Source organism: Balaenoptera physalus (assembly GCF_965194825.1).
Source record: "Balaenoptera physalus genome assembly, chromosome: 3".
Taxonomy (NCBI): Eukaryota; Metazoa; Chordata; class Mammalia; order Artiodactyla; family Balaenopteridae; genus Balaenoptera; species Balaenoptera physalus.
Window position 1 is genome coordinate 147,486,797 of NC_138890.1, and position 12,355 is coordinate 147,499,151.

At 42.9% G+C, this 12,355-nt stretch overlaps 1 protein-coding gene across 6 annotated transcripts in view; it reads left to right on the forward strand.

Moving 5' to 3' along the window:
• LOC309656867 (uncharacterized protein) overlaps positions 1-12,355 on the forward strand; it is a 103,424-nt gene that overhangs the window by 65,826 nt on the left and 25,243 nt on the right. For all 6 annotated transcript variants that reach the window (XR_014261519.1, XR_014261520.1, XM_082453891.1 and 3 more), the window contains one exon: positions 7,469-7,514. Coding sequence is in view for 4 of the 6 variants with exons in the window: in XM_082453891.1 (XP_082310017.1) it covers positions 7,469-7,514 (46 nt within the window). In the remaining 2 variants the exon portion in view is untranslated. The remainder of the gene's footprint in view (positions 1-7,468; positions 7,515-12,355) is intronic.

The window sequence follows — 12,355 nt, forward strand, 5'->3', positions numbered from 1 at the left end:
AGGAATGTCTCGAAAAATGAGTAGAAATTTAAAAGATAGAAAAGTGAGGTGAGAACATTCCAGACAGATGGATGGCATGTGCTTAGGTACTACTTTGGCAAAATCTTTGCATGTGGTGTCTTCTGGAGAATTCATCAGTACAAAGGAATTCCTCTAATGGTGAGATATTTGCAGGCCAGGGCAGGGGGGCCTTTTGGAACCCTTAAATAATAAGACCAGGCCACCAGCTGCCAATTTGTAATTTTAGCTATAGCCAGAAGTGGAAACACCTCCAAAGATTCCTACTGGAAGTAATGCTCCGTGAAGTGGTGATGTGAGAAGGTGGAGAAATGTTGAAGTTCTTCCCACGTCCTTCATCTCTCCACCCTTCCCAGGATCCTCCAGGGCCACCTGCCTCTCCTCCTGCCCCCACCCCTGCCTGTTCTCCTGTCCATGAGAGGGACAACATATATGCCAAGCACAAAGAGCTAGGCAGCAGCATCTACGTCCCTCATCTATTTGCTCTCGAGGCTGACTTTGCAGCCTCCTCCTCTGCCCGCTTCCTGAATATTGCAGACAGCACTTCTCATGACTCTGTGGCTGTGGCTTTCTGATATTTGGGCTGCAGCCTCCAGGACACAAAAGCAGAGACCCCCTGCCCAAATGTTCCAGTGCTCAGGATATTGTTTGCTTGCTTGCCTGTTTTCTCTGCCGCCCTTGGAGATAAACAGGAGACCTCAGATAACCCTAATGTCAGGAGGGATCATCTCAGTCTCAGAGAACAAATCTCCAGTTGCAGGAGGGGTGGGCTGGCTGCCGTCCCCTTGCTCAACTGGTCAGGACCTTGCTCTCTGGCATCTGGGGAAGATAAGGAGGCTATCACACCCTCTTCTTTTACAATTTGTTCAAAAAGTTAGCAAATGTTTTCATGTTTCCACTCTGATTCTGCTGCCACTTCAAACTTATTCTTCAAATCATCACAAATAATACCATTCTCTTCATAGTACTCTTCCTTCAAATAATTCGTAAAAAATGTGCCCAAATGGCACAGGAATAGGAGTCAGGAGAGCCAGGAGTCTGCAGACCTGACTTTTGGTTTAGCTTCTGCCTCTATCCATCCAGTCTGCGCCCTTGAACAAGACACCCCTTTTCTGAGTCTCAGTTTCCCCATTTGTTAAAGAGGTGCAGCAGAGTTTGCTCCCTCTTCCTTAGCATTTCTAGGAAGACTAGATGAGGTTGCACGCATTACAGTGATACTGGAAGTATACAACATGATGGACGTGCGTTATCACCAGGCAGCAGGACAACATAACTAACAGCACAGACTCTGGAGCCAGATTGCCAGTTTTCTCCTCTGGAAACTGAGGCTAATGATGCAGTTTGAAAGCTTTGAAATCCCCGAAGCTCAGAAACCTAGAGTTTTTTCATGAGTGGGGCACCCACAAGAATTTGGTGGCAAGATTGACGTGAGGGTTTTTATGGTCTTTGTCTAGCCCACTTGCTGCAGAAATGTCAATGCACTCATTTACTGGGTGCTGCCCCAAACCCCATAATGCTACATAATATTGCAGTATATGCACCATACTATTTTTATAAAATGTGAAAAATTCTGAAGTGGGAACACATTTGGCTTCAAGAAATTTGGATGCAAAATTGCAGGCCATTGGTAGCGAACTCATAAGGCTGCTGTGATGATTAAGCAAATTGATTCAGGTAAAGCTTCTAAGCATAGTGCCTGGTCCGTAGTAGGTATTCAGTGAATGTTAGCTGCCATTACTATTCCCTCTGTTACTGAAGCCCTAAGTGTCCTTGAACAATATCCATCATTGCTCTGGATATGTTTCCCTGTTTCTGCCTGGAGCTATTACAGTGTAAACTTCTTCCCATTCAACCATTCAGCATTTGACTTTCCTGAAACTTCTGCCTTCCCAGCTTTCTGCCAAAACGCTCTCCTGGTTTAGGACAGAGAAATGTCCCCTGTATCTACCTCATGTCCCCTCCCTCTGCCCTCTCGGTAGTTAGTTGGATGGTTTGCTTACAGGTGAAGGAGGCTGGGAGAGAGCTCTGGGAAGTACCCCAACAGCTGGCCTCAGACTCCTAGCTCACCCCAGCATGCTTACTGTGGGCAGTGTGGCTGGGACCCAATACGTGTGGGTGCAGCTCTGCCCCCTTTAGGGAGATAACTTCCACCCCTTTGGACCTCCATTTCTCTTGGATAAAGCCCAACAGTTAGACTAGATGATGGCTGTGTGCCTTCCAGCTCTCTTAAATCCTACCTCCTGTTATCTTTGGGTGCCGGGGAAACACATCCTCCATGCCCCTTCAGTAGTCAGATCATGTGAAAGGGAGAGTGAAAGCTGCTTCCCTCCAGCTCCGAACATGGTATATCCAGCCTCAACAAGGGCCAAATGCAAGGCTTTGGGAACCTCGTTACCACGGGAAATTACATCTCCACCACCCCCCCGCCCCCCGCCAACTTTCTGGGCACTGAAACTGACCTGATTACAGGAACAGACGCTGGGTCATCTCCGGACAAGTTCAGAGATGAACTGGACAGAAGAACCACGGCCCTCAAATCCATGGGCCCCCAGGGCTCTTCCCTGCAGCCCCAGCGGCTGCCATGCTGTGGTGGGACATGATTAAATGCCAGCCTTATCTCCCTTTTTTCGTTACAAAAAGGACCCCGATATTGTTTCAGAAACACTGTGGTCGATTAAAAACACGAATATCCCCAGAGTCCCTGGTGTGTTTGGTAACCTGTAAACAGAAATCCCTGGAAGGAGCTGTGGAAAAACTTGTAAAAGGGGTGGATTCCACTGGCATTTGCTTTTGCCCTTCATCCTTTCCCCGTTCTTCTGCCTGAAGCTCAGACGGGATGCTGAAAGAGAAACAGCCATCTAGCGAGCATGAAGCACAAAGCCACAAACTAAGGCTGGTGGGGCTGAAAGTCAAATGAAGCCCAAGACCCTGATGGCACAGGAGGCCACAGGACCAGCCCTGGACGGTCCTACAGCTTCTTGTTCTGGGAGAGAAAGAAACTCTTGCCTGTATGGGCTTCTGTTTGGTGCAGACAAACCCAGTCCTAACAGGCACAGTGTCTACCTTGCTGGATTGTTGTGAGGATTAGATGAGATGCCTTAGGAGACTTGAGGGTTGAGATGAACCCAGCAGATAAAGCTGAGCACCCAGAATCCTGCTTTCGGACCTTGTCCTAATATTAACCCCCTGTAGGTGGTGGAGACTTCTAAGCCACTGAGACACTTCCTGTCCCGAACTTAACTCCAGACTTAGTGGGGTGAGGGTAATTCTGGGACCACAATGGAGATGTGTCAGTAAATCCAGCTGCAGGAAAGCGGTATAGAAAAAGCAGCGGAAGCAAGGTGGAGTATGACATACGTGGTGGCTTACTGAAAATCCGTCTGCACTTCTAGAAAAAAATGTGTCTGCTTGTGTCCTATCAATGGTGGTCCAGTAGCCCCTTCTTCACATTCAGAGCACACCATTCATTCATGCACCAAATACTTCCTAGGGGCCTACATTGCATCAGGTACTGTATTATGTGCTGGAGACACACGGGTGGATAAAACGTACTCCTTGGCCTCAAACATCTTCTCTGGGTACCAATTTTTTTTTTTTTTTTTTTTTTTAAGAATGGGGCCAAAAGATGAAGGGTATATTTGGGTTAAATACGATGGAAGAAAAAGCACTGAATACTGAAATTGCTGTCATTTTGCATCCCCTGATTGATGCTGAAGAATAATATACCCAGGTTTTGGGAGGTGGGGAATATTTCCAACCTAGACTGAAGTGGAAAGTTACTGGTATGCTCAGAAGTAAGATTCCGTAATTATGGGCTGAGGTCAGACAAACTATAGAGAGCTCCTAATTTCTAGCATTTCCTTGAGCTGTGAGTAAACTACCACTTGACCCAGGTAAAATATGCTGTCTCCTTAAATGGAAAATACCCAGATGGTGGAAAGTTTATGTTATTTACCAATGGGAAGCTGTTGGGTTTTCAGTGATACCCTCTGCACCACACTCTGGACGGCTGACTGAGAAGGCACCAGCCCACCAATTTTCAAATAGTTGCTCCTAACAGGAAAGGTATTAGGGTCTGCAGTACAGACCATGCTTCATAGTGCAGGCTCTGGCATAAAAACACCTGACTTTGAATCCTACTTATTGCCTGCAAGGAGCCTGGTAATTACTTGACATCACTGAGTCTTGGATTCTTCATCAGTGAAGAGGATCTAATAAATCCTACCACATAAGGTTGTTATGAAGAGTAAAAAATAATATATTATACAAAGGATGGACAGTGCTTGGCACAGAGTTAGAGCTCAAAACATGTTAACAGTGGGGGAAATAGACGGGGAAGGGAAGAAGGGGACTGGGAAATCTCTCCTCAGAGGGATGATCTGGGCTGGAGCCAGTTTACCCCCAAACAGACTTCCTCATGCCGTCTGTCTAGACACAGCCCATCCTCAACAGAACCCAGAGCCGGTTCAACCTCTGTTCTCCTGAATTCTGCCCCAGTCACTTCAAGCTGCTGGAGAATCTGGGGCTCTCTAACTCTAAATAGAAAGCTGCATTTTCATGGTGCTGAAATGTTCATGGCTGAGTGCAGACACGTGGGCAGTTCTGGAGGGTCTGTGAAATGAGCAAGTCTAATGCTCCACGGAATGAATCTGCTTTGTGAGGCCAGTTGAGGGTTTTCATGAAAGGCCTCCCTATCTACAGACATTAGTTTCTTCATCTCTTCAGTGGAGACGGGGGGAATTAAACCAAAAGACCAGCATCTAGCATGATAACTGAGAGGAAGTAGGAGCTCAATAAATATTGCTCCATCCTTCCCCATGACCCTGTCCTGGTGTCATACTGCCCTAAACTAGAAGGGTATTACTGTCAAAGTGCTGACAACATGTGGCAGGAGAAATATAGAATCCACACTTAGCAGCTAACACTTGAGTTGCAATTAGTTTATCAGGCCAGCCAGGTCATTTTCCTCAACCCTAGTGCACTTAGAATTACTGAGCAGAGTTTAAAAAGCTACCAGTGTCAAGCATACATCCCCTCCCTCAAGAGAAGCTGATGAATTAACAGCTCCTTGAAAGAACGAGCACCTCTCCCGGTTTTAGTTTGTTCCTCTGTACGTTGGGAACAGAGAGGCAGAGTAACTTACCACGTGTTGCACAGCTGAAGAAGGCCCCAGGTCCCCTGAAGTCCAGCCAATGGTGTTCACCCCAGTGGATATTGTCTTCATTTAAAATTATGATATTTTGTCCATCATGGATATTTTACATCAATTTTGAGTTTTAAAACATTGCATTAAAGTATTATTTATCTTGGTTACTGAATTTCTTTGGCATTCTCTTAAATTTTGCCTCAAGGCTATAGCCAAATGATGGGGAGTGCTTAAGGAAAACCTCACCCCATTTCACCTGTCTGGGGATGGCATCTAGAAAGGGAAACGAACTGGACATCTTGTCTTTTTGCTCAGAGGTCATGCTATGCCTCATTACAGTTTTGTGCTATGTTTGCAGGACCAGTGCTGGCCAGTCACAAGGATGGGTATGAGCTGCTGGTCTGTGGCAGAGCTGGACATTGGCCCAGTGAATTTCTGTGGCTTCTCTACAAGAAGTCAGTTGACAGTAAATTTAAGACTGCTTAGATTTTGGCTATGTCTCTTTAGCAGTTTAAGCAGCAGATGAAATGCTTCCTGAAAGAAGTATTCATTATCTAACCTGCCACTGGTTTACAGTTAAGCTTTTGACTTCGGCTGGCTTGAAATTTTCAACCCATACTAATCTGAATTAGGAAATAAATGAGTGACAATACAGGAGCCATGCCATTAGACCTCATTAGACCAAAAGAGAATTGATTTGCCTGGAAGGAGAACCATGTTTATCAGGTCGGGAAACAAGTGAACAGTTTGAAAAGAGAACATTTGGATAAGGCAGAGCCCAAGATCCAGGTGAAAAGTCCTTCCTGAGATGGGAGACAGATACTGATGCTTGCAGGTGGAATCCTACCTGTCTGACTTTATCTGCCTCAGGGAGTGTCTCCAATCACCTCCAAGGCTGTGGCTGAATCCTCAGCAGTTTCTCTAAACTCAGCTTTCCTATGATTTCAATTCCCACTAGACTATAAGCTCCGTAAGAACAAGGATTTTTGCTGGTTTAGTTCTATGCTATATCCTCAGCAATTAGCATGGAGTTTCACCAGAAATAAGTGCTAACAATCATGTCACCCTCCTGACTACATCATCAATATCTTCTGTTTTCTTTAGAATAAACAGTGAAGCCCTTATGTGGCCTCGGTGCCTGTGTGCTCTGCCCTCTGCTTACTTCTCCGACTGTAGGCCCAGCCGCCTTTTCTTCATTCACTGCTCCAGGCTCTCCCTGACCAGGCCTCTGCAAGTGTTTTCTCCAGAGCGTTGAACACACACACACACACATACACGCTCTACACGTTTCACAGGACTAGCTCCTTCCCAATCTTTACATCTTGGTAAAAAGATCCTTTCTTCAAGAAGGCTTCTGTGCCTATTCTTATCCACGGAGATCCTCTCCTCCTTTACTCTCATCTCTATGTCATGTTTCCTTAGGAGCACTTTTCTCAACTTGTAACTGAGTTTTTGTTGTTCCCCTGTTCATTGTCTGTCTCTATATTAGATTCCAAAATCCATGAGGGAGTGAACACGGCTCTTTTGTCCCAATATATGCTATACTCCTCTGAAAGACCCTGACATCGAATAGGTACTTACAGATTACTTGTTGAATGAACACAGGAATGAGTGAATAAACAAAGCCTTCAGTATACCGGACCCTGTCCTAGACTAAAGTATGAGGACGGCATTCTCCATCTCTCTCCATCCAGTCTCTTCCCTTGAGGCACTCTCCTTCCTTGTCCCAGTGGCTAAACACTGCCCTTTAGCTGCCCAGGCCCCTCAAGTGCCCCAGCCTCAGGTCTGACCATCTAGACCATGCTCCCCTAAGATACTAAAGGCTGAAATGTCAGGAGGTGCTGTGCGTAACATTTAGCTGTTAACAGAAACATGTCATCCTAAATATGGTGGGAATTGGGGGCATGATAGACAGCTTATGAAGAAGAGATTTGTGTGAGGACGGGGGGTCACAGCCTGTTGTCTACGCGGGAGACAGATCCTCGCATAGCTCTTGTAATCAGTGAAACCCAGGATCACCTGGGATTTTCATGCTGTTCTCTTGACCATTCTAGCCATATACTAGCCAGTTTGCACTGTTTTCCCTTCTTACAGAAAACTGAAGAGAAATACTAGAAAGGGTATCATACACCACAATGTTAACAATACCTACATTTAGGTGTTGAGAAATGAGTGTTTTTAGTGTTCTCCTCCACATTTGTCTATTGAATTTTTTTTCTTTATTGACAATATGTTGCTTTTTTAATTTTACCATAATTAAAGACTATTTCATGTGCTCTTTTTTTGTGTTTGTCTATATTTCAGTTGTATAGAGCTGCGCAGTTCAACACGGCAGGTCAACTACAGTCAAGTGAGTATTCAAATTTAAATTAATCAAAATTGAATTCAGTTAAAAACTCAGTGCCTCACTCGCACTAGCCGTATTTCAAGTGCTCAGTAGTCACATGTAGCTAGTGGCTATCATTTTTGGACAACCAAATACAGAACATTTCTGTTATTGAAAAAATTTCCACAGGAAATGATGGTGTAGAGTATATAGGTTTTCAACATTTGAATATAAAACAGAGACTTACAGATGTTGAAGAGTAATGTTGATGCAAACAAAGTTTGAAGAGAGCAACTGTTTGAGTTCCTTGTGACCCAGACGCAGTGGTATTGATTCCTGAGAAAAGATGTTGGTTTGCCCCCTTGGGAGAGAGGCTAATGGGAGAAATGTGTCCTTGATATTTTGTAGCTGTGGAAGCTGGTCACTGTGTTTAGCCATCTGAGAATTTTCACAAAGGAATCTGAAAAGACTGGACAGAATGCCTGCCATGATGTGTCAGTCTCTGGGGCCACTCTGGGGATCCACCTTTCTATGGGAAATTTCCATAGGCTTATCTGAAATCAGATTTCTTATTTCCCTAATTCTTATTCCCATTAAAAGGCTTTTAGGATCTGGAACTAATCCCCTCTGATGAACTGCAGGATAACTTAATGCTAAAGTAAAGTTATTATGCAACCAGCCCAGCAAGTTGTGCTCAGCAACTGGACCAGGCTCTTCCTTGAAAGACGTAGGGACTAAGTGACCTTCGACACAACAGCACAAGATGTGAACAGCTAAAGTTGCTCTGTAATTATCAAATTTGCCTGGTGTCAAGATGAATTCCCAAACCCACACCTAAGAAATGTATCACATCTGTCTAAGAAATGGTGGCCTAAGAAATGTATCACATCTGTCTCAGCCATCATGAACAAGAGGGACCTACATTATTAGCTGAAAGGTACAAGGATATAGTCATTCACAGATTTTTTTCAACAAATCTTTAGTGAGCACCTACAATGTGCTAGATGCCAGGGATAGAGCAGTGAATAAGACAGACCTGGATACTGCCTTACAGACTACCACCTTGAATTATTATAACAGCAACCTTATAAAGGTCATGGGTAATCTTAAATAACCAGAAATGAGCTGATACCCAAGGGTCTGTTACAGGCAAGAGTCAGGAGTGTCTCCAATGAGCAGTAAAGATAAAATTCTAGCTACATGTCTTAAGCAGGAAAGATACAGAACATATGAGTGTTTACATCAATTTGAGCTTCTCAAGAGAGCCCTTAAATGTCATTTAGGTCTGTGCAAAGGAAAGAGACAAAATGTTTCTGTAATTGGGTCCCGTAGGGGACGTTAATCACCATATGAAACAGTGCTATGTAGTAAACTGCCAAGCCCTGTAGCACTTCACTGCCCTTTCTCCAAGCACCCTAGGTTAACATGGAACAGGGAAGATCTACCAAAATGTTGGTTCAAGTCCATGATGAAAAGTCAAGTTCCCTTAAACAAGTAAGATCACAGATGCTGGAAACAACATGAAGAATGTGTGACAATATGAAAACAGAAGGACAGAGCAAAAGGAAAAGATGTCTTCTTAAAGCATCTTTTTACCTATAAAAAATGAGAACTCAAAATTTGAATGTTAATTCTAAGAAAGAGACACTCCGATGACATCCTGCAGAGCATGTAATTGGCCAGAAAGAGTAGACTAGTAAATCTTATTGTAAATCTCTCTTCTTTCATGGTGCAAACTTCTAGCTCTCACACTGTGATGTTATAATGATGTCTGATTGAAGTTCGGGACAGGAAGAGGAGGGAAGGACATGTAAAGAGTAAAGGGAAGAAAGTGTATAGAGTAATGGTCAGAAATCAACATAAGGAATTGTGGCGGAGGGTTACAGCACAACATGTGGATGTTGCTAGAAGCCCCTCCAGACCAATCCACACTGGCACTGTGTTTTGGAAAATATTTGTTGAGTACAAAAGTATGTAACATTGAGCCCAAAGAAATTTAGGAATCACCAGCAGTTGTTAATAATTAAAACAAAGAGCGTGAATGAAATTACTGGAACGCATAAATGAGAAGAGTAGGAGCCAAGCATGAACACGTGAGTGGCCCTAATGTTTAAGGTTGGGAAGAGAAGATAAGGACTCCATTAAAGGGTACAAAGTGAATGGCCAAAGACAGCCCGTAGAGTGTGTTGTCAGAGAAGACAAGGAAGAAAATTTAGAGAATTTAGAGAAGAGATACCTGATTAAACACAGATGTGCAGCCACCTAAGGACCATAAACTGTCCATTGATTTGGCAACGTTTACCAGAGAAGTTTGAACGGAATGGTTTGAGCATAAGCAGATTGCAAGGCATTGAGGAACGACAGAGAGGAGAGGAAATGTGGTTGGGACCAACTTTATAGGACCCTTAGAATGAAGGCCCATGTGGACATTGTTAATAAGCTCTTATTCCTGAAGAACATGGCTTGCTCAATTGTAGAGCTTGCCAAATAACAGAGTGTTCTAGTCTTGATTCTACTTTGATTATTAGAAAAATTGTTTAGCCTTTAGAGAAATAATGCTTTTGAAGACTTTCTCTGTAGCAGTTCTTACCTTTCTCTATAGAGTAAAAGTTTCCCACAAGAGTTAGGCCTGTATAGTTCAAGGGAAATGAATTGGCAGCTATTCCTTTGAAAAACAAGCTCTGGGGACTTGTCAGGCATTGAGCCTTGCAAAGCACCTAGCATGGAGCCACAGAAAGGGTCTCTTGATCTGCTATATGCAGAGACTAGGTCCTGTGTAACCTTTGGGTAAATAGAAAAGATGATCAATAACTTTCAGATCTGCAATGTGGTCAGAAGGCTTTGCACAAATAAAGCAACACCCTGGAGGTGTTGGAAGGAAGATCCTGCCTCTTACTAAACAATTACAACTTCAACGTTGTTCATGTAGACCAGCCATAAAAGTGCCAAGAAAAATATCTTAATGATTATTTGTCCTATTTCATAATGCTAGGAGTCCTAGGCTATCAAAACAGCTTAGTGTTTTTAAATTTTATCTTTGCATCATATTCTTTTGGTGAACTAAATTGGTCTAAATCTATATCTATATCTATGTATCTATATATCAGATAAAAAAGCTGGACTACTGTGATTGAAGCTGAGTGAGATTGGGCCAAAGTTACCTCTTGGAATGCAAAGCATAGTTTAAAAGTCTTAGCCCTAGAAAAGTGTCTTGTACCCTGGCTGCATATTAGAATCACCTATAGACAAATCCTAATGCATTTTGTGATCCTGATTTAATTAGTCTAGGGAGAAGAACTCTGGCTTGGTATTTTTTAAAAAGCATCCCAGATAGTTCTATTGTGCAGTGAGGGTTAAGAATTGTTGTCCTTGAGAAAGACTCTATTTATGAGAAGCTCCATTTCACTAAAGAAGATCCTATTTATAAGACTGCTATTAAAGCAACAGTTATGGAATCTCTGCTATTGGTAATCAAATATCTTAGTTAATGAGAGTTGGCAAGTTTACCGTGAATAGAAATCCATTCTACATGGAATTAGGATAAAATAATACATACATTATAAAAGTCAGACTGAACATCTCATTCAGCCAACATTCATTCACTAATCATTTCTTGAGTGCCTATTATGTGACATATTCTAAGTAAGGGGCTTTAGAGGGTTGTATAAATTATTCTTCTCCAGTGTTTGCTCTCAAAGAACTGTAAGTCTACTGTGGAAGGTAGAATGTAAAATATACAGAAAGAAATCTAAGAATCAAGAAACACTGGAGGATCTTACACTGTCTTGAGGTCATTGTCATTTTGGTGGATTAAAGATGACCACAAATTCCAGACACTCTTCCCATCAAAAAGGGGCATCTATTTTCCTCTCTGTTTATATCCAGGCTGGCCTTGTAATCTTCTTTGACCAATAAATGCAGCAGAAGTGATACTGTGATAGTTGTAGGCCTAGGCTTTAAGGCCTAGGTTTTAAGAAACTTGGCAGCTCTGTCCTGTCCTCTTACATCCTTCAGCCACCATGTAAACTGGTCCAGCTGCCTTGTTGGAGAGAGCACATGGAAGAGAGAGATACGCCTGGCTGTGCCAGCCATTTGAACAAAGTGCTAGATACGTGAGCAAAGCCGTCTTGAAATGTAGCCTTGAGACCATCATGTAAGGAAATGCAAGTTAGTCATGTGTAGAAGCCACGTGGAGAGCTAAGGCATCCTAGCACATAGCCCAAGCTCAGTTGCCAGATAAATACAGTCTCATGACTGACCAAGGGAGATCAGTAGAAGAATCATTCAGTCAACCCACAGAATCATGAGAAGCAATACCAAGTTTTTATGTCACTAAGATTTAGGGTTGTTTGTTACACAGCAATATACAACTGATACAGAAATTGGTAACTAGATGTGGGGTGTGGCCATAAAGAAAACCTACAAAATGCAGGGCATAGGTTTTAGACAAGGTAATAGGCGGAAGCTGGAAGTGTGGCAAGGAGATTAGTAGTGGAAGTTGGAAGAGCAGTGAAGTACTTGCCATTGCAAGTTGGAGAAAACAACATTCATATTATGTAGTATTAATTTTTTGTCCACACTGTTGCCCATGGTAACCTGGAAGATAGAAAATACATCAGTTGAATTTATGGATCCAGCTAAGACTTCCAGACAAAATGCTGAAAGTGAAAGTTTCTTTTAGCCAACTATGATAAAATATGGAAAGAGAGAATGATCCAAAGAAGAAACTATTCCTTCTTAAAACATAATTTAGTGGGAATGTTTCCTGCCCTGGACTTACTAGGTTGGAAAATGTTTAGCCTCTCCATGTATCAAAAGATTATCAAAGTAAGAAACAGGTCTCAGGGTAAAGATTAAATCCAGGA